Below are 27,804 nucleotides of genomic sequence, written 5' to 3' on the forward strand. Positions count from 1 at the left end.
CTTTTCAGCATTTGTGGTTTTTATATCAGATTTGGAGATTCTTCCGTTTTGTTTTGCTTTTTTTTCATCAACGCCTATTTTCTCTTCCAGAATTTATACTTATCACAATGAAATGTCAGCCCACTGAGTTACCTGCAATGAGACAATGTTATTCTTACAACACCCATTACAATGGAACTGCTGTCCACTTGTCAGTAGGTGCAGGGCTGAAGATTTTGTTTTGGAATAGTTTCTGTGGCAACACATCCTTGTGTTGTTGACTTGGTCTTGTCACTGCAGGAATTGAATGCTGGATTCAGTTCTGTATTGCTCTTTTCTCAGCCTGTCCAGACCAGAGGTACGGTGAGGGCTGCAGCCAGCATTGCGACTGCCACAACAATGCCACGTGCGATCATGTAACCGGCCAATGCCTCTGTACTCCTGGATGGACAGGAATCACATGTCAACAACGTAAGTAACTGTAAACTGGACTGGGTAGGGGTAGTTGGGTCCTTGTTATGATATAGTATGCCCAAATTAACCTAATAGCAAGTTTAATGACCTACGTATCCCTGGATGAATGGATCTGTCTCATTTTTGATCCCTGACTCCTTTCATGACCACAGGCTTGCAAAGGTTGCTCTGAATATCATTCCCTAATTAATTATCTCAATGACTGGCCTCTACGGTTAAGCGATGAGGGAAGGGAGCAATGAACAATCTATTTGTTGGGGGTGGAAGTGGTGAGGGAGGGTGAAAGCGGACTTTAATTTACTTTTCAAAGGACATTTAGCACCACTACCAATAGTTTAATAAGTGATGAACAACATCTTCATGCCAAAGTTATCTTGTAATGCTAGTTAAACAAGTTAAGTTTTGATTGATGCTATCTGACTTTTCAGCTTCTTTGTGCATCTTCTGTAAAATCAGTTCAATACATTTAGACACAGACATATAGCACGGTAACCGGCTCTTTCAGCCCACGAACCCATGCCACCCAGTTTCACCTAATTGACTTACAACCCTGGTATGTTTTGAACAGTTGGAGGAATAGGGCAGGACGGTTGGTGTAGCGGTTAGCACAACGCCTTTACAGTGCCAGTGATCAGGACCAGGGTTTGAATCCTGCACTGTCTGTAGGGAGTTTGTCTGTTCTCCCTTTGTCTGCATGGGTTTTCCCTCTGTTTTTCTTCCACTGTTCAAAAACGTACCGGGAGGCATGGGCTTGTGGACCAAAATGGCCTGTTACTGTGCTGTATGTCTAAATTTAACTTTTAAAAAAATTAAATAAACCGGACCATCAGGAGGAAACCCACACAGACACGGGGAGAACATACAAACTCTTTACAGACATTGCCAGATTTGAACCCTAGTTACTGTAATAGCATTGCACTAATCTTGCTGCCCATTGGAAGTTTCACTGTTTGAAACTTGTGTCCATTAGGCAAAGAGTAAGACTGACTCAGACTCAATTGGGCTCATTGATCTGAGAAGATTTTAGTTCTGTTCATTGTTGGATGTGTATCGCCTCTGCTCTAAAGTTACTCTGTAAATGATATGAAAATACAGAGAGCACATTGCTGTCCTTTTCCACTTTATCATTGGTTGTTACTAACCCTGATAGAATGCCCTTCTGGATTCTACGGAATGAACTGCTTACAGCATTGCATATGTAGGAATTCCGCTCAGTGTGACCCTGTGAGTGGAACGTGCGTCTGCCCTAAGGGATGGACTGGTATCGCCTGTGAGCTGGGTAAGCATGTGATCAGAAATGAACTTAGAATGAAAGCTATGCCGCTCGCTGTGAGGGACAGTGGTACCAACCTGGCTGTGTGCTTGTGTTCAGAGTGTGAAGATGGGCAGTTTGGAGAGGGCTGTCAGCAACACTGCAGCTGCAGTAACGGGGGAACCTGCGACCGACTCTCTGGACAGTGTACTTGCAGACCCGGCTGGATTGGAAAAAAGTGTCAAACTTGTAAGTAAAGGTCAAGGTTTTGTCAATTTGTACTGGATCAAGGGTCAAAAGAAATGCCAAAAGATATTTGGTGGATTCACAGTAAAGTTAGTTTGCTTATTTTTCTTTAAAATTTTTCTTCCCTGAATTCTGTCAGGATTCTGATCTGTTTACGATTCTGAAACGACCATAAAGCCAATGCAAAATTTAACTGGTGCAACCATGGGAATCATTTAGGAATTTATCAGAGGGTTTGTCCTGGATTTGAGAGACAGAAGACACTAGAAATACTCAGCAGACCAGGCAGCTTCTGTGATGAGTGAAACAGAATTCATCTTTCTGTCGATGACTTTTCGTCACCTACAATTACTGCTTTTATGAAGTAATTTAGATATTTAGATTAACATGATGTAGAAGGATATGATCCAAATGAGGGCAAATTGTATTAGTGTAGAGGGGGGAAAAAAGGTCAATATGGGTGTGATTGTTTGTTGTGCCATTCTACAATTTCATGATATTGCCAGAAAAAAATCAGTCCTGGTGAGTATTCCTATTAATGTCTGGGTTTTACTTCAGTTGTCCAGCATCTGAGGGATTTTGCTTTTGTCTTTCTATCATAAATGTCTTTCTTATTCCTGGAAAAATTGGAAATCTCTGCATGCCCATTCATTTTGATGCATTAAATGAAAAAGTTTTTTTTTAATCCAGTTCCAGAGTGAGCTCCACTTTGTTGGATACATTTTCGTTGGAGAAGAGAAAGGAGTTCTGATGAGTTGGCCAAGTCTAATACCTATGTCAGACACCCAGTGGGCAGGTTAATCCCTTGCTCCTCTCCTTCGAGATCCTCCTTTGACACATCCCCTGGTGATTTCCTCAGCAATGTCATCTATCTTGTATCAAGCAATTGCACATCACAGCTAACTTTGATCTTCCCTTCTGTCACTCTTTCCCACCTATCTTCCTTGAGTTTGAATACCATATTAACTCCCTTAACTTAACTATACACCTCTGAAGTCTTTGAGCAGTTCTTCTTGTCTGTGTACTTATTTGTATCTCACTGATCCCAACAGTTAATATTCCTTCATAGTTAAAACTGTATTTTTTAATGTTAAATTTTATTTAAATTTAGACATACCATGCCCACAGGCCCATGCTGCTGAATTATACCCAAGAGACCTGCTACCTGGTAGGTTGTTTGAACTGTGTGAGGAAACCAGAGCTCCCGGAGGAAACCCACTCTTCTCAAATACTGGACCTACTTTGGCCGCTTCTACAAACTCAGTAAAACCAATTTTAAGCCTTGTGTCAAGCTGCCTGGGTAATGCTGGATTGACCTGAAGCAATGCCAGATCTGGGAGCACAATCGATTCCACCAGCCCTTGACATCACATCCTCTGCTTCCATCAGTTTAGAGTTCAGTCTATTCCATGGGTTTACTTTGATTTTCCTGTTTGGGACCTGCAGAGTCCATTCTGTTTGATCGTACGACTTATTTGTGCACTTGGTAGGCAGATTGGCGTGCCTGCACTTTAATGTGGCATGCTCCAAATCATTTTAAAACTCCAACTTGTATCCTCTCACACATAATGGGTGGCACAATTACAAGGGTGGCATGGGTAGCATAGCATTGGTGCAATGCTATTACAGCGCCAATGACTGGGGTTCCAATCCAGTGCGGTCTGAAAGGAGATTGAACATTCTGTGTGAGTTTCCACCAGGTGCTTTGGTTTCATCCCACCCTTCAAAACGTACCCTTCAAAGGGGTTGTAGGTTAATTTGGTGTAGGTTGATAAATTTTGAGGGTCCAAGGTGGTGTCAGTCCTTGGTGCTGATACTGACACTACCTGCACTTCTGCACTATGTGATGGACCACTGCTCAGTTGGATGTCTGGTTTCCTCTTCTAGCTTGCCCAGCAGGATACCATGGAAAGCACTGTGAGGAAAGGTGCGAGTGCGGAAATGCCATCTCCTGCCATCATGAGACTGCAGTTTGCCAGTGTGCCCGAGGCTGGCGGGGCAGTAGATGCGACAAGCGTAAGTGATGGCCTACGTTGCTCACTGAGTGGGTGGTCCATCCATTAAAGGACAGGGCAGCAGTCAGAATCAATGTTTGTAAGGCTATGGAGGGTGTGACTGGATATGTAGCCATATTGTGTGGTTGGATCCATGAAAGAGTTGTTGGCTACAATTGTTCTTGGTTGTATTTATTAATTGTTGATTGATATAAAATTAGCACACCAGAATCTTTTAGTGAACACAAATGAGACCCTGGCAAATTAGCACATCGTATACAGAGCCAGATTTTATCATTACAAAACTATTGGCTTCTTCGATCATAAAAATGGCAACATTAGTTAGTTTGCTAATGTTTGCTAATGGGAGTTTTGTACTGACATTATTTAATATGCAAATACTGAAATTACTGTATAATCTGCCTCATTTTGTAACTTTCCCTACTGTTGATTTTTTTTTAACAAATCACTGAACTGATGGGACTTCTGGATCCTTACAAACATTTCTCCCTGTATTAATCATCCAGAAATGGTGCTCTCAGCTGCATCTATTTCAAATACATTTGTAATGGACAAGCTACAATTAACTTATTGCAAACTTTATGCCTTGACTCAACTGTAGTACTGTGAAACAAATATCACAAAATGGAATAGAATTTAAGACAGCATTATATGATTTAAATTTCTGACTTAACTTTCCAATCTTTTGTTCATACTTTGTAATATATTAATAACAATAGCTAAAAGCTACAAATTTTTCTTTCCGTTTTGATGCCTGTAATTGGCTGGCAGCCAGCTTAGAGATTATTGTTGCTGGGCCCTGTGGATTCCCTTCAACTGAGGCCTGACACCATTTAAGGGGAGTGGGTAGCAGCGGCAAATGCCACTGGTTCATTGGCCATAGTCATCGAGGTTCCATAGTATGTACATCAACAAAGCAGAGGGGATATCCAATCAAGAGAGACGTTCCGAGATTGAGATAAGTGAAAAAAGGCCTCAGTGTTTTCAATGGTTTGAAGATGCTGACACTTTAGTAATTTGAAATGAACTTACTGCACTTTACAAGTCTCATATAAGCACCCACAGTTATTAACAGATAAAGGTTTCTGATTCACTGGGCATCCCCTGAAGTGGGTTTGACACTGCTTTATTCCTCTTCCAGCCTGTTTGCCTGGTTACTACGGAGAGGAATGTGACCAGAGATGCGTATGCCTGCCTGGCACTGCCTGTCACCATGTGACTGGGGAGTGTGGATGCCCCGCTGGATTCACTGGGAACGGTTGTGAAAAAAGTAAGGATTAAAATTCAGATCTGTAGAAAGCCACAGTTTTCACTTCTTATCGAGAGCGCAAGTACAATAAAACTTCTGGTATCCAGCACCTATGGGGATTGGTGGGTGCCGGATAAGTTCATTTGCTCTGACAATGTCTAACTAATACACCTGTATTAAGAATAAACAGTTTAAAAGACAAAAGTACTACACTGTACTTACACTGAACAAATTTTACCTGCATGAATATATAAACCTTAAAGCATTTTAGTTTATTTTCAGTCACATTCTTTGAAAACATTTAACTGTTACTGCATCTGCAGGTTCTTCCTCCTCCACAGAGCCACTTGAAAGATGAACAATAACATTATAGATAATTAACACCACCCCCCCACCCCTCGCCAAGTTTACAGATAAAGCCTCTGACCGAGGTGACATTTTGTTACAAGAACACCGGGAGATGGGAGCATGAGTCAGACTAGACACCAGCCTCCTCATTCTTGCCCGGCCTTTCAATATAATCTATGGTGGCTGATCACTGAAATAATGCTGTGTCCTCCCAGTGATAAAGAAAGAGGAAACCTATCTGGTTACCACCTTTTCTTCTGTGTTCCTTCCAGGTTGTCCACCGGGCACCTACGGACAGAAATGCAGCCAGGTGTGTCAGTGCTCGGGAGTGAATGAAGGATGCCATCCTGTTACTGGCCACTGCACTTGTCTCCCAGGCTTCCATGGGACCCACTGTGATCTCCGTACGTATTCAAGAAATTTGCAAAATTTATCCTTACTTTTCAGGAGTCTGTCAATTTTTCAATTTCTTCACTTCTGTGGGTTTGTATAAATCAGTTTGCAAAATTACTATAATGTTGTAATTGTTAACTATTCACTTGTATAATATTCCACCTCAAAGAGAACTTTCTGTATTTATTGCTTCAATATTTTACAATTTGCTGTTATAGCATGTGTTGAGTTAACATTCACAGATCCTTCTTTCAATAATTAAATAATCATTACAATTGATGTTGCACTTATTATAAAATGTAAAATTCACTGGTACAAATTTATATTAATCAGTCATATATCAGTTGTACCTGTAGCATAAACTACATTAGCATTCAGTATAAACCCATTACTAAATAAACCTCCTTAATCTGTTTTATACATCTTTATCAAGTTAAAGTTCTCATCACTCCTAGAAATGGTTATGTTGAGCATGCCTTCTTGGCAAACATGATCCTAATGTGATCAGAATGACTCTATAAAACAGTACAGTGATTGTGTCAACTTTTGAGATATTCTTTGGCTTGGCTTCGCGGACGAAGATTTATGGAAGTGTATGTCCACGTCTGCTGCAGGCTCGTTGGTGACTGACAAGTCCGATGCGGGACAGGCAGGCACGGTTGCAGTGGTTGCAAGGGAAAATTGGTGGGTTGGGTGTTGGGTTTTTCCTCCTTTGTCTTTTGTCAGTGAGGTGGGCTCTGCGGTCTTCTTCAAAGGAGGTTGCTGCCCGCCGAACTGTGAGGTGCCAAGATGCACGGTTGGGGGCGATATCCGCCCACTGGCGGTGGTCAATGTGGCAAGTACCAAGAGATTTCTTTAAGCAGTCCTTGATAATAGTGCTGTCATTAAGGAAGCTGAATTAAGGATATAAAGTGACTTACTGGTAACAGGATTTATTTATTGGGGGTGTCAATGTAAAATGAAATAAAACCTCAAAGAGTGAATAGATTTGCCTTTCAGAATGCCCAGAGGGAACCTATGGCCCATACTGCCGAGAGAGATGTAAATGTCAAAACAAGGGTTGGTGTGACACTGAAACTGGAACCTGCAACTGTCCTCCTGGATTCATTGGAGCTGATTGCACGGTTGGTGAGTGATACAAGTTTGAAATAGGAATCTCTCGTGAGAATAGTAGAAATTAAACCAGAACATTGTTTCTTGTAGTGAAACATGGAAGTCTACAGATGCAGTGTTTAAAGTAAAAGCACAGTGCCTCTCCCTTGTCTCCTTTTACACAGACAAAATCAATTCTCAGTTCTCCCCTTATCATATCCAATTAACACATTTTGTTGGTCTGGACTCCTCCCTCAGTCAGCACTGCCTCTATTCTGAGATTTCATGTTTTTTTTTCTTGTTATTCTTTGCTTATTCCTTGAAGAAGGGCTCAGGCCCGAAACATCAGCAATGCATCTTTATCTCCTATGGTTGCTGTAAGGCTGGCTGAGTACCTCCAGCATTTCAGTGTGTCTGCTACACTCAGTGTTTGCAGACTTTTGTGTTTCACTAAACTCAGCAGGTCAAACAGCATACTTTATATCAGCATAGCTAAACCTACATAACCAACATTTTTGGCTTGAACCCTTCATCAAGGTATAAGCAAAATGTAGGCAGGTGCCTGAATAAAATGGGAGGAAGGAGAGGACCACAGACAAGAGGTAACAGGTGGATAAGGGAGGGAAGGCACGTGAGAAAATAGGGGGAGATAGCTCTGTGAATGAAGAGGAAAGGGAGTGGAGAGCTGCAGAAAAAGAGACTGAGAGATAGGGAAGAGAGGGAGAATGGGAAGTGGACTAGCAGAAATTGGAGAAGTTGATGTTAATGTCATCTGGTTGGTGAATGCCCAGATGGAATATTAAATGTTGCTCCTCCAGTTTATAGGTGGCTGTGGCTTGGCAGTGTATGAGGCCATGGACAGACACAGGAGTTTCTTGTAAATGATTAGGCTACAGTGAAAGCAGACATGATAATACTTGCTTATTTAAGGTATTCATTGACTAAATCAAGCACTTCGTTGATGACCAGGTATAATGCTATTTGAAAGGCCAAACCAGGTCAATCTGGTCAAAAGCCAACTGCATCCCAGACCTACCTCAAAGGTGGTCAGAGGACCCAGTAAAACTTAACTGGGAAGCCTGCTCTGGTGATTTGAAAGGGGAAATGGCCAACCAGATTACTCTGGTGATGTCAGTGCTTGCATCTGTGCGTCACAGGGAAACCCCTGGTTGAAGTGCTGCTGCCGTGAATGGGAGTGGGGGGTAGTTGTTGCTGTCATGATCGGGGGGGGTGCCACGAAGTGCCGCTACTGCGAACAGAGGAGAGTGGTTCCTGGTGTGATTGGGGGGAGGGGTGCTGCTAAATGCCACTGCTGCGAAAGAACTGGTTGCTGCCACGATCGGGGGAACTAAGCTGTGCCGTTGCTGTGAAACGCTGCTCCAGTTTGCGCTGACAGCTCAATGCAGGAATGCAGGAGCAATGGCTGTGGTCTTTACCCATAATCTCCCACGCTGCTGGAACCACTCTGATGCTAGCAGAGCAGTTCCAGTGGTGTGGGTGATTATGGGTAAGGAAGACGGTCATAGCTCCCACACAACAACCATTGCCCCCCCCCCCATGTTCATGGCAGTGGCATGTTGCTGGGGGAAGGGGGGACTGATGGGGGGGGTGGCATTTAGGAGAACTTTAAAACAGAAAGGGAACTGACTGCATGACACGTCACTCACCATGTTGTCATAGGGCAGAATCCCCCTTAAATTGCCGGGTTGGCGATTTATCAGGTAGGTCTGGCTGCAATTTGAAAGGTGTATCCTGCTACCACGACCCAGCAATTGCACCCAGGTCCCAGGTAGGCTACCCGAGTGCTGCAATTTGAAAGCACCCACTGTAACCTTGTACTCCTTGTCGAATCTGGTTTTGGAATGGTGCTGGGAAAACTGAAGGCTGCTTCATTGGGATCTTTTCATCTGCACAGATATCCCAGAGATGCTCATGGTCATATTGGGAAAAGTCCCCAATTATATTGGAGTACAAAGACATTTCCTTGCAAAATCTGAATTAATATATTGAACTCTTTATTAGTAGGGTATTTGTTATGTAATAATTATATGCTGGAATAATCTCTCTGTGCAGAGGAATCCAGTACATCATCATTTGATGGATTCAACCCAGGTACTAAATTGGAAATGTTGGCCTGGAATTTTCATCTGAGTTAGAGACTTGCTGAGCACTGAGTCGAAAAAAAAAACTTCTGGCTGCAAATAATTTGGAGTCAGTGGAGCACCGCTCGCCCTTGTTCAGATGTAACTTTGAATTTGGTGCCATCTACAGGGGATCCAGCAAAAGTAATAGTATCAAGCAAATAGACTGGCCAATTTGAGTGAAGCCCATTAATAGGCATGAACGTAGGATGAAAAGAAGAACAAATGATCACTCATGTTTTAAAATTATCAGATGAATTAACATCCTGACCTCTTGTGCTGTCTGTAGAATTTATATATTCTCCCTGTGGTCACGTGGGGTCCAATTTATTTATTTATTATTTTGATTTCGGCCATTTAAACCCATGCCACCCAATTACACCAAAATTAACCTACAACCCTCCATGATTTTGGATAGTAGGAGGAAACCGGAGCACCCAGAGGAAATCCCCCCCCCCCCACCCACCGGAGATATAGGGAGAAGGTACACACTTCTTACAGGCAGCGCCAGATTCAAAACAGGATCGCTACTGCTGTAACATTGTTGCACTTACCACTACGCTAACTGTATCACCCCTGGGTTCTCCAGGTTCTCTAGTCCCACCTCCCAAAGATGTACAGTTCAGTTGGTTCATTTGACGCTGTGAATTGCCCCAAGTGTGTAGATGAATGGTAGAATCTGGTGGAATTGATGGGAATATGAGGAGGATAAAATGAAATCAATATAAATGAGACTGGATGGATAGTGCAGACTTGGTGGCCGAAGATCCTCCTTCCATGTTTTATGATTCCGTGTTCTCCAAACCCTGCACCCCAAACAAGCTGGAACTCTTAAGACTTGCAGCTTCCAAAACTCCTAATGCCATCTCGCCTGTTCTGCTGATCTCCCTGTGCTAATTTTCGCTCAGTTGTAGCGCTCTTTTGAAGGATGGAACTGCACAAAAGACTTGTGCATGGAACAGGACCTAACATCACACTGGGGGAACGCTGGACTGTCAGCTGATGTATTAACCTGCTCCCTCATTATGTGGATGGGCGGGGAGCATCCTCCATGGTCTTATTGACATTTATTGTTCAACCAGCATCATTAAATCAATTGATCATTTATCTCCTTCGAACTTGCACTGCTCATCCTATTTCTAAAAAACCTCACTGGCCCTGAGACATGTTTCTGAGGTGACAAGTTTTTTTTCTTTAAACAGAGGATCTGATGCACGTTAATTGGTGTACAGATTTGAGGAAATGTCTTGAGGTATCTTGCTGGAAAGTGTTGCATGTCACAGTTATTGCACCACTATTTCAAGTAAGCCACTTGCGATGCATTCAGTGATTTTCTGGTGGTCTTGGCGCAGGACCTTGCTCAGTGTGCTGATCCCCAGTGTTGGATCCATCAAAAATATAGCATTGATCACTCTGAACTATTTGAGTGAATCGGTTGATGTTGACCTTGAGTCACACAAATGTTAATGTCTAAATTTCATGACATACATTTTGAGCAACAAATGTTTCCCTTGTCCAGTTTGTCCAGAAGGTTATTATGGGAAAGACTGCGCGATGCTGTGTGACTGTGGGAAGGAAGGTCACTGTGACCCTGTGACGGGAAAATGCCTGTGTCGATCAGGAACAGTTGGATCTACTTGTCAAGAAGGTAACATGAGGCTATTTATTCTTTAACAAAAATCTCTAGTGAACTCTCTAGTATGCAATATGATTTGTTGTTCATTAATTTTTTAATGGAAAGATATTCTAAAGATTAACCTAGTGTGATTATATATGGGTCATTTATTCATCAGACATCCATTGATTCTTCTGCCTGGATTATTAGGTCAGAAACTGACAGCATAATTTCTGCTTGTGGCAGAAAGATAACGAGAATGAAGGTGGGACTGATAAAGGAGGTAATATGTGCCTGGAGGTGGAGGAGGTTGGGGAGATCCTACAGGAATACTTTGCTTCAGTAAAAAAGGACCTGGATCAGGGTGAGATCAGAATAGAACAGGCTTGTGTGCTGTACATTGTTGAGATGGAGGAAAAAGAAGTGTTGGATCTTCTTTAAAACATGAAGACTGATGTCACTGGGGTCAGATGCCATATACCCCAGGTTGCTGTGGGAAGTGGGGCAGTGGCTATGATCTTTTTTTTTATAGTTTTTTTTATTTTTCACACTGTGTAACATAACAACTAAAATATGTACAAATGTTTCTCATTAAATATACACAATGGCATTTTCCCCCTTTTTTCTCTCCCTTCCCACCCCCCTCCAAAACCAATAAATATTCAACATGTACAATACTATAAAACCATAAAACAATGTCTTCACACAAAGAAAAAACAAACCAGAAAAATGTGTCATCTACTTTTATACACTAAATCAAATAGTTTTGTCTTCTTATCATTTTAGGGTATGGAGGTGCGAAGCAAACTCTCTCTGTTATGTTCCATGTATGGTTCCCAAATTTGTTTGAACAATGTGCCTTTATTTTTTAAATTATATGTCATTTTTTCCAATGGAATAGATTTATTCATTTCCATGTACCATTGCTGTACTCTCAGGCTCTCTTCCATTTTCCAAGTTGACATTATACATTTTTTTGCTACTGATAAGGCTATCATAATGAATCATTTTTTTGCGCTTTATCCAATTTGAGGCCTAATTATTTATTTCTTATGTTATTTATAAGAAAGATCTCTGGATTTTTTGGTATGTTTTTTTTGTGATTTTATTTATTATCTGATTTAGATCTTCCCAAAACGTATTCACTTTCTCACATGCCCAAATTGCATGTACTGTTGTTCCCATTTCTTTCTTACAGTGAAAACACCTATCTGATAATGTTGGATCACATTCTTTTAATTTTTGAGGAGTGATATATACCCTGTGTAACCAATTATACTGTATCATGCGTAACCTTGTGTTTATTGTATTCTTCATAGTTCCAGAACATAACTTTTCCCTTGTTTCATTCTTTATGTTAAAATCCTTTTCGCAATTTTGTTTAGATTTATAGCTTATTTCATAATTTACAGCTTAATGTACATATTTGTTATAAATCTTTTAATTATCATTGTATCTGTAATCATATATTCAAAGCTGCATCCTTCTGGTAATCTCATTTTGTTTCCCAATTTATCCTTTAAATAAGCTTTCAGATGATGCTATACAAACACTGTACTGTGAGTTATTCCATACTTGACCTTCAACTATTCAAATGTTAATAAATTATTTCCCAAAAAACAATTTTCTATTCTTTTGATTCCTTTTCTCTCCCATTCTGTAAAGGAAAGGTTATCTATTGTAAAAGGGATTAGTGGATTTTGTGTCAATAACAATTTTGGTATTTGATAATTCATTTTTTTCCTTTCCACGTGGATCTTCTTCCATATATTAAATAAATGATGCAATACTGGTGAGCTTTTATATTGCACCAGCTTTTCATCCCACTTATAAAGTATATGTTCTGGTACCTTCTCACCTATTTTATCTAGTTCTATCTTAGTCCAGTCTGGTTTTTCTCTCATCTGGTAAAAATCTGATAAATACCTTAATTGTGCGGCTATATAATAATTTCCAAAGTTTGGTAACTGCAAACCACCCTGATTATACCTCTCTGTTAATTTATCTAATGCTACCCTCGGTTTCCCCCCTTTCCACAAGGATTTCCTTATTATTCTCTTTAGTTCATCAAAGAATTTCTCCATTAAGGGAATTGGTAACGTTTGAAATAAGTATTGTATCCTTGGGAACACATTCATTTTAATGCAGTTCACCCTCCCTATCAACCTTAGCAGTAATTCTTTCCATTGTTCTAAGTCTTCCTGCAATTTCTTTATCAGTGGCTGATAATTTAGTTTGTACAGTGGCTTAAGTTATTATCTAACCTGATCCCTAGGTATCGGATTGCTTGTGGTTGCCATTTAAATGGTGATTCTTTTTTAAATTCTGTATAGTCTGCGTTACTCATTGGCATCACTTCACTTTTATTTGCGTTGACCTTGTACCCCAATATTTCTCCATATTCCTCCATTTGCTGGTGTTAATGGATCCTTCCCTTTCTTTGGTATTACAGATACACTAACCTTTATCCAGACATCTAAAATCCGGAAAGCTCCAAAATCTGGCAAGTGGGGAGAGAGACGGCAGCACGACTTGAGAGGAGGGGGAAAGGGGTAGAGTCTGGCAGCGTGACTCAGGCGGGCGGGGGAGACACCAGCAGCACGAGTCGGGTGGGTGAGGGGGGGAAGACCGGCAGCGCGAGTCAGGCGGGTGAGGGGGGGAAGACCGGCAGCGCAAGATGGGCGGGCGGGGGAGACGGCAGCATAACTGGAAGGGATGGGGGTGGATACAGCAGCACAATTCGGGTGGACTTAAATCTGGCTTTCCGAAATCTGGAAAAATCTGAAATTCGGAACACACTCTCCCCCAAGGGTTCTGGATAAAGGATCGTGTACCTGTACTGTAATTATTGCTGTCTTATATGAGTCTGGCAAGTTTTGTGTTTCTTCATTAGTTCCAGGAGAGGAGGAATTAATAACTCTTTAAATGTTTTATAAAATTCTATTGGAAATCCATCCTGTCCTGGTGTTTTATTATTCGGCAGCTTTTTTAATATATCCTGTGCTTCCTCTATTTTAAATGGTTTTATCAGTTTGTTTTGTTCCTCCTCTTGCAATTTTGACAGTTCAACTTTAGCTAAAAACTCTTCTATTTTATCATCTTTACCCTCATTTTCAGTTTGGTATAATTGTTCATAAAATTCCTTAAAGTTTTCATTAATTTCTGTTGGGTTATATGTGATTTGTTTGTCCTTTTTCCTTGATGCCAATACAGTTCTTTTAACTTGATCTTTTTTAAGTTGCCAGGCCAATATTTTATGTGATTTTTTTTCTCCCAATTCGTAATACTTTTGCTTTGTTTTCATCATGTTCTTCTCCACCTTGTATGTTTGTAATGTTTCGTATTTTATCTTTTTGTCCATCAATTCTCTCTTTTACTTTATATCATCCCTTTTCATTATTTCCTTTTCTATACATGCTATCTCCCTTTCCAGCTGCTCTATTTTCCGATTGTAATCCTTTTTCATCTTAGTCACATAACATTATCTGCCCTCTAAAGAAGGCTTTAATTGCATCCCATAATATAAATTTATCTTTCACCAATTCTGTGTTTATTTCAAAATATGTTTTAATTTGGTGTTCAATACACTCTAAGTTCCTGCCTTTTAAGTAGCATGGAGTTTAACCTCCATCTATATGTTCTTGGTGGGATGTCCTCCAATTCTATTGCTAATAACAGGGGTGAATGATCTGAAAGTAGTCTTGCTTTATACTCCATTTTCCTAACTCTTCCTTGAATATGGGCTGACAATAAAAATATATCAATCCTTGAGTATATTTTATGCCTACTCGAATAATATGAATATTCCTTCTCTTTTGGATGCTATCTCCTCCATATATCCATAAGTTTCATTTCCTGCATTCATTTAACCATAAATTTGGCTACTTTTTTTTTTGCTTGTCTTTTGTCCAGTTTTATCCAACAATGGATCCAAATTAAGGTTAAAATCCCCTCCTATCAATATTCAATCTTGATAATCTTCAAAAAAAATCCTGCATAAACTTTTGATCCTCCTCATTAGGAGCATATGGAGCAAATTCCAAAATTCTGAGTATATCTGACACTTTATCATTATATACCTCCCTGCCGGATCTATTATTTCCTCCTCTATCTTAATTGGTACATTTTTTTTAACTAATATGGCTACACCTTTAGCTTTTGAATTATAGGATACTGCCGCTACGTGTCCTACTCAGTCCCTCTTCAATTTGTTATGTTTCACTTCATTTAGGTGCATTTCCTGCACAAAAGCTATATCTATTTTATTCTTTTTTCAGTAAATTTAGTAGCCTCTTCCTTTTAATTTGGTTATATATTCCATTAATGTTTATAGTCATATAGTTCAACGTGGCCATCTTATATCTTGTTTATACCTCTTTTTCACCTTTTTATCTTTTAGTTTTCCCTTTTTAAACTCAATGTATGACAACACATTTAAAACATAAAATACTCCAACAATTCCCACACCCAATAACACCTTAACCCCAATGTACCCTCCTTCTCTGCTGGGCCACCACAACTCCCCTTTCCATTTGGTTTGCGATCTTGCTTGCAAGCGTCAACTGATTTCGCAGAGACGGTTATTCTCTCCCCCCCCCACCCCTCCCCAGAAAACACTTCTTTTTACATATAACAAAGTTCTCTCTTTTTTTTCCACCCTTTTTCCTTCCTTCTCTTTTCCATCTTTAGTTCTTTACATATACATTATTTTTGTATCTTTATGTATACTTTATCGCTGGTCTTATTTCTTGTTACATCTCTTCTTCTGTCCTGCAAATGCTCTACAAATTCCTGTGCTTCCTCCGAATCTGAGAACAATCTGTTTTGCTCCCCAGGTATAAATATTTTAAGTACGGCTGGATGTCTTAACATAAATTTATAACCTTTTTCCCATAAAATCATTTTCGCTGTATTAAATTCCTTCCTCTTCTTAAGAGTTCAAAACTTATGCCTGGGGAAAAAATATTTTTCATCCCTTATATTCCAACGGCTTATTATCTTCTCTAACTTTGTTCCTTGCCCGCTCCAATATATTTTCTCTTGTATATCTTAAAAATTTTACTAAGATGTATCTTGGTTTTTGATGTGTCTGCGGTTTTGGAGCTAGTGCTCTGTGTGCCATACATCCCTCAAGGTTGCCATGCAGATTGAGAGGATAGTTAAGAAAGATGATGGAATGTTGGGCTTCATTAATAGAGGGATTGAATTCAGGAGTTGAGAGGTCATGTTGCAATTCAACAAATCTCTGGTGAGGCCACACTTAGAGCAATGTGTTCCTTTCTGGTCATCTCATTGTAGGAAGGATGTGGAAGCTAGGGGAGGGTGCAGAGAAGATTTACCAGGATGTTGACTGGATTGGAAACTAGGCCTTATGAGGGAAGGTTAGCAGAGCTGAGACTTTTCTCTTTGGAGTGTAGAATGATGAGAAGAGACTTAATAGTGGACTACAAGATAATGAGAGGCATAGATAGGGTGGATAGCCAGGCAGGAATAGCAAACACCAGAAGAGAAATATACAAAGTGAAGGAGGGTAATTTAGGGGATATATCAGGGGTAAGTTTTTTTACACAGAGAGTTGTGAATGCCTGGAATGCCTTGCTAGGGATGGTGGTGGAGTCTGAAACATTAGGGGCTTTTAAAAGACTGTTAGATAGGCGCATGGATGAAAGAAAAATTAGGAGGTTATAGGGTGAGGAGGGTTTAGTATTTTTATTTAAGGAATATATGGTTGGCAAAACACTGAGGTGCTAAGGGTACTGTGCTTTAGTGTTCCACATTCTTTGTTTATATACAAAAGAAGCAGACAGAAGAGACTGCAGATACTGGAAATTGAAGAAAAAATGGAATCTGCTGAAAGAATTCAGTAGATCGAGCAGCATCAGTGGAAGAAGTATTGACGTTTTGGGCCAGAACCCTACGTCATGACTGTAGGATTCTGTATGACTGTCTTGATGAAGGGTTCTAGCCCAAAATGATGTTGCCTGACCCGCTGAGTTCCTCCCGCATATTGTATTTTTGTTGTGAATACAAACTCAAGGACAACCTCCAAACTGTGATTGCTCTTGGAGTAATTGTAGTACTCTAATTTTTTCAAACTCTGCCTTATGCTACAGACATGTGCAATCAATGAGCAGACCAAAATTTAGTGTTACCTCGGTTTTCTGCAAAACTACATATGTGTTTGTTTGTACAATGAGGTTTGGCATGTCCCAAAGACTCCGAAAGGCCTTTTAAAGCCTAGCAAGGCATGAGAGAGATTCTGTATGAAGATTATAAAGGAGGCTTTGCAGTGAATGTGAAGAATGACGTGCAGATACCAAATGAGAAATTGTTCTGACTTAATTCTTTAAAGTGTTAAAATAAAGAGAAATGCTGGAAATATTCAGCAGGTTAGGCACAGTGGGTTCTGTGCTTGATTGAGTGGATATGTTATCCAACAGATTCTATCTAACCAGCTAAGTATTTCCAGCGCATTTCAAATTTCTGGCCTCTATTTTGCTTTTGTGGCCATCACTTTGCTCTTGGCTTTGTGCAGCTTGTCCGAAGGAACAATTTGGGCAAAACTGTCTAGGGTTCTGTGCCTGTCAGAACAATGGAGTCTGTAACCCAGAAGATGGAACGTGTTCCTGCGGACTTGGATGGACTGGCACCTATTGTGATAAAGGTACATTCAATGATTGCAGTAGCACTTTTGCAGCAAAACATTCCAGATTCTGGAATATCCATGCGTTAGACCACTTGTGTTAAATAAATTATTGCATTAATTGCAATAATTACCAGTGAAGCAGAATTAGCGGTTATAAGGGTCGTTTTTTTTTGGGAAGATGCATTTTATTTCTGTGCAGGACTGTAATCAGAATGTCCTCAATAAATCTTATATAATATAGTTCATTAAGTATTTTGAGTCTTATAACAGGATGGTACGAGATAGAGTAAGTAATGAGGAATTTTTAATTAAGATGGAACTGTGCTGTGGTGACATAAGAAGGACAATGTTTGTAATTTTATATCGAAGAGATTATGGTGTAAATTTTGAGTATTCCATTGGGGAGGGAAGAAAGGTACAGTACATGAGGGTTACAGTAAGGGTTCATATATACAAAGAAATCAACAGCATCAAATCATTAACTGCAGGGTCCAGATCATAAAATATGGAGCGAAGGTGGAAGATTTACCCCCAGAGATGCACTTTGTCCAAGTCTGGGAATATCGAATGGTGCCACGAATTTTGGGATATTCTAGGAAAGGTGACAGTTATTCTGAATGATGGGTGGTGCTGTGAATGAGGAGCAGAGCTGGGAATGTCTGGTGTTTTGGGGATGATGAGTGATGTTGGAAACAATGCAGAAAATGGGGACCGGGGCTGAAAACGATGGGAGTGCAGTTCATCGAAGAGATTAAAACCGATTTAAGGAAGTATCCTTGCTTTTGTGTGTGACAGAATGTCTTGATGGAAAATATGGAGCAAACTGCCAGCTGGAGTGTTTGTGCTTGAATAATGGAACCTGTGATCGGTTCACCGGCACCTGTCAGTGTTCGAAGGGTTTTTATGGTCCTCTGTGTGAACATGGTGAGTAGGCTCATCTCTCACATCATCTGTACCACCAATAAAACAGTGTGCATTATGTAAAAACTGACAGTGGGGCTTACAAAGGCTTTCTTTAAGAAGGTGTTCCTACGTGCCAAGATGTGTCCAGACAAGAATCCCTCTTCTAAAAGAAGTTTTTATTAAATTTTATCTGTTCCTTAATATGAAATTAAGTCATCAATTAGATGCTTTTTAAAAACAACTTTCCAGAATGCAACTTTAATACCTGTTCACCTTTGTTACATTAATCAATAGTGTTTTGTTTGACCAAAACAACTTTTAATGTGGTCAAGATTTCAGCCAAATTGTAATAAGCCATTGCACAGTTTATTTCGAAGTGAAGGTGTCCATGATAAAAAATACTACGTTTATGTCTCCATTCATAGTATTACTTCATACAACATAAAAGAATGATGAAAACACAGACTTTTTAATGCTGGTTGCGATTCACTTTCATCTCTGCAGTTCATTGGTGTCTCTCCTAGGTTGTCCTCGGGGTTTTTACGGCTTGGTCTGTGCTCACTCCTGTGACTGTAAGAATGGTGCTGCTTGTGAACCCATTACTGGGCATTGCATATGTCCACCTGGTTACCAAGGTGACTACTGTGAAAAAGGTAATGGCTCTTGTGACTCTTTTACGATTATTAGTAATGGGTGTTCCACAAGCTCGGATATAATGGGGAACAAGGTTTAAAATGGTCAGTGTGTGAGATAATCTTTGAGAGGGTTAAGAGACAATAATGGACCTCAGGACACACAGGAGACTGCAGATGCTGGAATCTGAATCTAAACTCAATCTGCTGGATAGCTGGGGAGTGACTCTAACTGGGTGATTCTAACGAATGGTATTTATGGGTCGACTTTTACTGTGGTTAGGAAGAATAAATAATCTTTACAGCTGCTTTCAATTACTCATTCATTTGATTTTAATGCAGGATGTGTGATCTGCCCCACATCATTCATGCTCTGGCCACAAATACAAAATTCAACATTTTAGCTGGAAGTGGTATATTGAATTGACCAAATCCTAAATGAACAAACTACCTGTAATGATTTCATGATCTATGGTATCCTCTTATCTTTCAACCCTTCATCATTTGCTTATTTTTCTTTCCAGTTTCCTCATTTTATCTCCCTCATTCTTCCTATCTCATTCATGGCCATTTTCCTTCTTCAGTCTATGAATACACAGACTAGAAGGGCCGAAAGGAGCCTGTTTCTGTGCTATAATGTTCTATGGTTCTAACACACACAAACAAAGCTAACATAAAAGTTAGAAGATCAAGTTAAAGCTCTTATGCTGTTTTACCTTAAGAATAAGGCTTTTTAGAGGGAGAAAAGGAACATGGTGATACACGCTCTCAATCTCTTTTAAAACCTGTCAGAATGATGTTAAAACTCGGTGTGAATGTTGATAGATGAGGGAAAGGTATCTTGAATTATCATGTGCGTATGTGTAACTATTGCTTTGTTTGTACACTAGTTTGTGACACAGGATACTTTGGAGACAGATGTCAGAAAGTTTGTGACTGTGAAGGCATCAGATCATGCCATCCTGTAATAGGAAAGTGCTTCTGTCCACCAGGGAGAACTGGAGATCGATGTGATACAGGTGATAACTTTTCTATTTATTCATCGTTCTTGCCTGTTATCTCAGTTCCTTTGTAGTTCACCTTTCAACAGGGGAATTGAGCTGTTAAATCTTTGGAAGGAGGACAGTGTATTCTTGAAGAGATTGTGATGCAATGGAGAGGATTCAACATATTTTCAAAATGCTCTTTAATACTCACAGTAAATATTTGCTCTACCATAGTATAATTACCAAATAAATAGGTTCACAATTTCCTGAGGCTGGGAAGCACAGAGGCTAAATGCTGAAATATTTAAATGTTAGAATGCCATTTACTGGTCTGGCTTGGCAAGGTCAAATGATACAAGACAGGGAATGTCATTTAACAGACAAGCAGATGACATAACATTCTGATGTTCAGAGATTGAAATTTGACCAGGAGGTTCCAGCAGTTCTTATAATTTAGTAGGCTATAAATTCAGTCCAACCTGTGTCCCTTAAAATTCAACTGGCAACAATCTCGAGTTTACATTCTACAGGATCAAAATTGAATCTCAGACTCAATTCAGCAGTGGAAAGGCAGAAGTATAGTTGTGTCTCCAATCAGTGTTATGGCTTCAATGGCGTTCCTATAAGTTTGGCATTTCTCTTGTTTTTGGCAACACCTGCCACACAGCTGTCTCAAAAGTGAAGGTGGAAACTCTTGTTGCATTTACACTGGGAAGGAGACTTAAAAAGTCATAATCTACAATGTTCATAACAAAGAAGTGAGAATAACCATATCTACATTGTTGGCTTGGTTTTAGGATTTTTAAATCTCAAAGCAACTTTGGAAAGATCTCTTTTACATTTGAAGAACACCATTAATTTTCCAATAAATCTTTTTTGGTATGTTATCTGATAACATTGATATGCAGAACACAAAATTCTCTCTCAAAAACATCACCATTCTAGTTGTTGAATTGTAAAAGAATAGGACCTTCTGGATAAATGAAGATTCATGTAGTCTTTTTTTTTAAAGTTCTTGTTTGTTCTCTTTCAGAATGTCGAACAAACAGATATGGACCTGACTGCTCGTTGACATGTCTTTGTGCAAATAAAGCTCACTGTAATTCTCTTAATGGAAATTGTGCATGTCCCTTTCAATGGATGGGGCCAACATGTGAAGAAGGTACAGCCATAGTCTGCCGTAACATGACAGTAATGCAAGCCATGTCACAAGAAACGGATTACAAATTATTTCTAGATTGAATTGCTTATTGTCACCAGTACTAAGGCATAGTGAATAGATTCGCTTTGCTATCCAGTCAAGTAAACCTATACATAATCCAACAGGTATTGCAAGAAGGAAAACAGAAGCCCAGGAGATTTTGTTAAAATGGAACAAAAGTGCAGGGGTTTGTCTGAAAGAGAAAAGTGCAGCTAAACATGCAAAGCATCATCTTTTACTGTTGGAAATCCTGTTCATGTTTTTGATAACAGCAAAAGAAAACCTGTCCTTGAAACTAGAGGTGTACACTTTCAAACGGTTAGCGTAGTGGTTAGCTCAATGCTGTTACAACGCCAGCGACTGGGGTTTGAATCCGGTGCTGTCTGTAAGGAGTTTGTACATTCTCCCCATGTCTGCATGGGTTTCCTCTGAGCGCTCTAGTTTCCTCCCACTGTTCAAAATGTACTGGGATTGTAGGTTAATTGGGTGTCATTGTGCCAATAGGTGAGCTGAAAGGGTTTGTTACCATGCTACATTTTAGAAATTATAAGAAAAAGGTGTGTATTTTCTGCCCAATAGAAGGTGGGAGAAGAGAGTGTGACCAGGGTGTCCTTTCATATGTTGGTTACTTTTCCGAGGCAGTGGGAGTTGATGATGGAACTGATGGAGATGGCTTGAGCTGTGTTTGCAACTCTTTGCAGTTTCTTGAGTGAATAATATTTTACAAATATTTTAGCACATATTGTTGAGAATGTAACGAGCACAAGTGATTTAAAAAAAAAAGAATCAGTACATGGTGTTCCAGAAAATATTCAAATAAATATTGCTGCATAAGGTAGGAGCTTATGCCATTGGGTCTTACATTAGCATTGATATAGAATTACTTTAAAAAAGATATACTTGGAGCTTTACAGGACCAAAACAGACCCTTCAACCCAACTCATCCCAAGTTGCCTATCCAGACTAGTCCTGTTTACCTGTGTTTGACCCATATTTCACTCAATCTTTTTGTATATGAACTTATCAACTACATCGGAGAGCCTGGACACAGTCTGGGAGATCACTTTATTGAACATATAGCATGGATCTTCCAGTGACCACCCATTTCAATTCTCCATCCCATTCCCTTGCCAACATGTCTGTCCATGGTCTCATGTACTGTCAGACTGAGACCACCTGTAAATTGGAGGAACAACACCTCATCTTTCAACTGAGTGCCCACAAACTGGATGGCATTAATATCGACTTCTTTGGCTTTCATTAAAACCCACCCTTCCCCCACCCCCAGCTTCCTCTGTCATCTCTCCATTCCGTCTCCTTTCACACAGACCTGATAAATTTTATCTAGTCCTTTATCACACCCAATTGATGCCTTATGTTGGTCTGGATTCCTCCCCCATAATTAGAATTCTAACACTTTCTGTTATATCCTGATTCCTGCCTTTTCTAATTTTTCCTTGAAGAAAGGCTCAGGCCCAAAATGTTGGCAACATATTTTTGTCTCCTATAGATGTTGATAAGACCAGCTGAGTTCATCTCGCATTTTGGTGTTTTTACTTTATCCAAAAGTCTATCAAACTGCATCTATAATGAACTAAAATAACTTTAATATTTTTCACAATAAATTACTTTTTTTTTAAAATAGACTTTATTCACAATAAATTATTTACAAAAGGAAAACTGTTCAAAATCTCTTCCAGCCCTTAGTTTCATATTGGTTCATTTCCACCACTGTACATTGTTACATTCAATTCTATTTACACCATTACCACCACTGTGGCACCTTGTTACTTCTCCCTGCTCTGTTGTTTCAGGGGATTCCCCTCAGTGTCAGTCCTTCAATGCCCGGTAATGGGAGGGCTCTAGACTGTGGTCCTTATCGTGAAAATAAAATTATCAAGTCTGTATGTAGGTTAAAGTCTCCCTTAATTGTTGAACTCTCTCTGTCAGCCCCACCTATGATTTCCTGAAAGATGACACATGTAATATTCAGAGGTCAATGATTAAATCTTCCTTCCTGTTTCCTGCCTCCCTTTCAGGTCCACTTGAGCACCATGCTGCCTTCTCTTTTTCAGATTGTTGTCAACCAAGATTGGCTTAAATGTACTGGGCTGATGGCTCGTTGCTGCTCAGTCCCAGACATCTCAACCTCCCTGCTTCACTGGGTTGTCACCTCTGTTCCACATTTCAGGATTACTTTCCCTATGTTTGGTCAGTCTCTTTGCCTGCTTTGCCTGAAACAGTCCACTGAGCAGTTGCCCTATTACGTCAGCTTGATCAACTGATCCTCAGCTCTTCACCTTGTCCAATCCACTTTCAAATACTCTATTCTTCTCGTTTGCCCACGCTGTAGTTTATGTTTGTGTTCTCCTTGGTTAGTTTCCTCTGAGGTCTGTCCATCCTGATAATTCGTTCACCTTACACGACCCGTGGAGCACTCATCCTTTTGGGTTCACTTGAACACTAAGGTGCTATGTTTCCTGTCCAATTGAGCGCCAGCCTACATGGTCCATGGAGCCCTACCCTTTCAGATCCATTTGAGGACCGATCTTTTCCCAAAATCTCATCACATTGCCTGGTCCACTTTTAAACTCCCTGCTGCCAATTTCCATTATGTGTTCTCTCTGTCTATCGTTGTACCTGTTTTGCCCTACACGATACGCTATGCCTCCTACCTTTCAGGTCAGCTTGAGCACTGCCCTACACATTCCACTGTGCCTCCACCCTTTGAGATAATTTTGAGTGAACGAGTTTGAATGGATTTGGGGGTCAGTGGATAGAAATATTCAGTCAACATTTGGGGTCAGATTCCTTGTATTTCTTTCAGGTCTGAGTGATTTGCAAACTAATGGGGTGTTAATGATTTACAATCTATGTAAATTAAATTAGATAGAAACATAGAAGATACGAGCAGGAGTAGGTCATTCGACCCTTCGAGCCTGCTCCGCGTACTATATGAGACTATATAAATGCAGTCAAATTTACTAATGATACAAAGGAAGGACAAGGGGTTTACAGATGTGTTGGATCCACAATTTGGATAGAGAATCACTTGCACAATGAAGACAGAAGGTAGCAGTGGAAGAGTGAAATTCTGGCTTCAAGCCTGTGACCATTGGTATTCCACAGGGATTAGTGTGAAGAATTGTTGTTTGTGATGTGCATAATAAATGGCTTTGATAAAAATAATAGGTGTGTAGGTTAGTAAATTTGTAGATGACACTCAGATTAGTGGAGTTGTGACCAGAAATGGCAGGTGGAATTTAATCCAGACAAGCTCAAGATGTTGTATTTTTGAAATCAAATTTGAGGGGAAAATGAGCAGTTAATAGCAGGGTTCTCAAAAGCATTTATCTGCTAAGGATCCAGGTGGATATCTCCTTGAAAGCAGCCATTCGAGTCACTGGTAATTAAGAAGGTATGGTTGCCTTCATCAGGTGGGGCATTGAATACAAAAGTAATGTTGGAACTTTGCTTAGGCTGCTTGGAAAGAGTACATAAGAGCTTTATGAGGATGTTGCCTGGTTTTGAGTGGGGGATTAAGGGGAGAAATTGGACAAACTTTGGGTTGTTGTCTCTGGAGCTTAGGAGACCGAGGGGGAACCCGATAGAAGTTTATAAAGTTGTGAGAGTAACAGGGTGAGCTGTCAGAATCTTCCCCAGTGTGAAAGTAACACACCAAAGCACATGTGTTTAATGAGAGGGGGAGCAAATCGAAGGAATATGTGCAGGGAAAATTATTTTTGAACAGAGTGGTAGGAACCTGGAATAGGCTGTCAGGAGTTGTAGTGGAAACAGATGCTATCGTAGTATCTAAGAAGCTTCTAGATATATGAAGGGAGATGGAGGGCAAGCAACAGAGTTTGAGTTGGCCATCATGTTTGGCGCAGACTTGTGAGTCAAGAGGTCTTTTCCTGTACTTTTTGTTTTGAGTAGGTTGTCCCATTGGCAAATATTTAGACATTAGAATATACTGTTAGAAATATGAAGTAATATATTTTGTCAAAGTCAAACAGCCTGGAAATGCACTCTATGGACCACTGACTGCACCACCCATTTTTACATTTGTCCTACCCTGACCCATTTTTTTCTCACCACATTCCCATCAACCTCTCCCCAGATTCCATCACTCATCCACACTCTAGGAGCAATTCACCCAGTGGCTAATTAAATTACCAACCTGTTTTTGGAATGCAGGAGGAAATGGAAGCGCTGAGGAATTCCACGGGGCTGCGTGGGGAACGTGCAAACTCTGCACAGATGGCACTGGAGGTCAGGATTGGACACGAGGTCTGGGGCGGTGAAGCAGTGGCTCTGCCAGCGGCACCATCCTTTGATCAGAAGAGTAGAAAAGCATACTATCGCTCAAAGGAAGAGAGACAATAAAATGCTGTTGTGCAAGGCTCAAGTTGCATGTGAAGGTGACTTCTAGCTTAAAGCAACAGTAAAGGAAATGGAGCATAACATTAGAGAAATGTTGATGAGGCTGGTGTAGCCACACATGGAGTACTGCATACATCATTCGCCTTTATGTTTAAGAATGGATTTTCTTACATTAGAGGCAGTTCAGAGAGATACTAGGTTTATTCCTATGATGAATAGTTTATCTTAATCCTTTATTTATTAGCGTTTAGAAGAATGAGAGATGATTATATTGAAGTAAGACTGAGTGGATACTGAGACGCTGGGGAAACAATATTAAGGGATGTATTTTGAGAATAAGGGGTTATCTGTTTGAGGAGAAGACAATTGTAAGGTAATGTCCAGAAATAGAAGTTTGTGAATCTTTGGAATTCTGTCCCACATGGCTGTAGAAGCTGTGTCTTTGGGTCATACTCAAGGCCAAAATGGATATTTTGTACAAAGTTCATTGCAGTCAAAGAAAATTGAGCTGAGACCACAGTCAGATCAACAGAATAGTTCAATTGCATCAAACGTGCTTGCTTTAGATATTCTTAAGAAATGTTAACAATTAAAGAGTTCACTCTGGTAATGGATGAGGAATAAAGTGATTTAGTTTGAGATAAGGGAAAGTTTTTTCCTGACAAGTCTTGAAGAGCTGTCTGCATTGAAATGATGCAGTTCTTGTTTCACCCAGCAGTTTTGAAATCTAAATAAGAGAAATCCTTTGCTGCTCTTTTTCAGGTGGTCCTCCTCGACCAGCGATCCCCTATCAAAGTACACGGTTCCAAAGGCATCGGCCTCAGAGAGGCGTCTGGCACTCATAGTTTGCTCAAGGGTTTTATCCTTTAAAGATACGACTTGTTTACACCTGAAGATTTACTCAAAGCGTCAGGAACCATGCAGAAACGGACCTGAGTTTTACTTGCACAGCTGTTTAAGCAAATCTCAAAGGATAACCAAAAGCTGATTATTCTGTTTCACCAGTTGTGTGACATCCCACGTCATTTTCACAGTCTGATTATAATCTGTAGCAGCTTCAGTTCCTGAAAGGAATTCAGAGGGGAGAACTGGACAGCCTCTGGCATTTTCAAATATTTCTGTGATTGGGTACACTAGAAATCACACACCGAGACATTGGGGTAAATAAACATGAGTAGCTCTGGAAGTTTAACTATTGTCAGTGCACAGTGTTAACAGCCTATGAGATTATGTAGATAACTGGACTAAATACTTCCAAATTAATATGCAAACTAATTATACATTTGTTCATGCAGTTTTGCTGTTCAGTCCTATTTTATATTGTACCTCTCCCCATTTTGTGATTACAGCAAAATGTTTAATTCTGAGCTGATGGGTCCTCTTCAAATGGTTTAAAGATTTCAGCAAGAATCTTGTCAGATCTTGGTATCTCATCCAAATGTGCTAAGTCTGCTAATGTTAGCAGACAGGAAAAAACAAATTATGTGAATTTATTGTAATGAGGGCTTGGAATGAATCAGGTTATGGGAAGAGTTGCTTAAAATTCAAAGAATAAAAAAGACATTTTCTAAAAATATGTTTAACATCATGCGCAATGTGATCTTGAACAGCACCCGTCTATATACATTTGTTAACATCCCTTCTTTTTGCCCAAAATATTGTATGACTTTGTTTCCATTTTCTCTCTAGTTCCCACCCCCATCTCTCCCTCGTCCCAATTGATTTGAGCATCAGTCACTCAGTAAAAACACTCATAAATGCAGAGCTGTCTCGCAGCGTACATAGGAGGAAAAGATATATTATCGATGTTTCGGGCCTGAGCCTTTCTTTAAGGTTTATGCAAAAGGCTGGCAAGCATCTTAATTAAAGACTAGAGATTAAGAATGGGAGTTTGGGGGGAGCGGGGTAGTCGAGCCCAGACCAACAGCTCAAAGGTATTAATTGGATATGATAAGAGGAAAGGTGAGAATTGATTTTGGATCCGTGAAAGGAGATAAAGGGAAGAGAGAAAGGGCTGGGGGAAAGGCAACAGGAGGAATAAGATGGGGGGGGGAGGTGTTAACAGAAACCAGAGAACTCGTTTCTCTATGAAAGGCGACAGGGAAAAAGGAAGAGAGAGGCAGACCGACAGAGCTAGGGAAAAGAAGATGGGGGAGGGGGTAACTTTTGGTCCCTTTCAGTTACTCAACTTCTGCTCCTTGCTCTACCTTAAGCAATGTGTTTCCACCCTGCTTCCTCAAGGAATGGTT

General features: G+C 40.1%; 1 protein-coding gene across 5 annotated transcripts in view; it reads left to right on the forward strand.

Annotated features, from left to right (window-relative positions):
- The window catches only part of LOC138742615 (multiple epidermal growth factor-like domains protein 6), a 221,777-nt gene extending 194,646 nt beyond the window's left edge, over nt 1-27,131 (forward strand). For 3 of the 5 annotated variants that reach the window (XM_069897267.1, XM_069897269.1, XM_069897272.1), the window contains 15 exons: nt 322-450; nt 1,604-1,732; nt 1,826-1,954; nt 3,839-3,967; nt 5,108-5,236; nt 5,836-5,967; nt 6,956-7,084; nt 10,709-10,837; nt 17,340-17,468; nt 18,246-18,374; nt 18,878-19,006; nt 19,876-20,004; nt 21,005-21,133; nt 25,370-25,593; nt 26,318-26,404. In XM_069897267.1, the coding sequence (XP_069753368.1) occupies nt 322-450; nt 1,604-1,732; nt 1,826-1,954; nt 3,839-3,967; nt 5,108-5,236; nt 5,836-5,967; nt 6,956-7,084; nt 10,709-10,837; nt 17,340-17,468; nt 18,246-18,374; nt 18,878-19,006; nt 19,876-20,004; nt 21,005-21,133; nt 25,370-25,476 (1,787 nt within the window). In that variant the 3' untranslated portion in view covers nt 25,477-25,593; nt 26,318-26,404. Of the gene's footprint in view, nt 1-321; nt 451-1,603; nt 1,733-1,825; nt 1,955-3,838; nt 3,968-5,107; nt 5,237-5,835; nt 5,968-6,955; nt 7,085-10,708; nt 10,838-17,339; nt 17,469-18,245; nt 18,375-18,877; nt 19,007-19,875; nt 20,005-21,004; nt 21,134-25,369; nt 25,594-26,317 lie in introns of all 5 variants that reach the window. The other 2 variants (XM_069897268.1, XM_069897270.1) reach the window with 2 other exon arrangements.
- The last annotated feature ends 673 nt before the right edge of the window (nt 27,132-27,804 follow it).

Source organism: Narcine bancroftii, chromosome 9 (assembly GCF_036971445.1).
Source record: "Narcine bancroftii isolate sNarBan1 chromosome 9, sNarBan1.hap1, whole genome shotgun sequence".
Classification (NCBI taxonomy): domain Eukaryota; kingdom Metazoa; phylum Chordata; class Chondrichthyes; order Torpediniformes; family Narcinidae; genus Narcine; species Narcine bancroftii.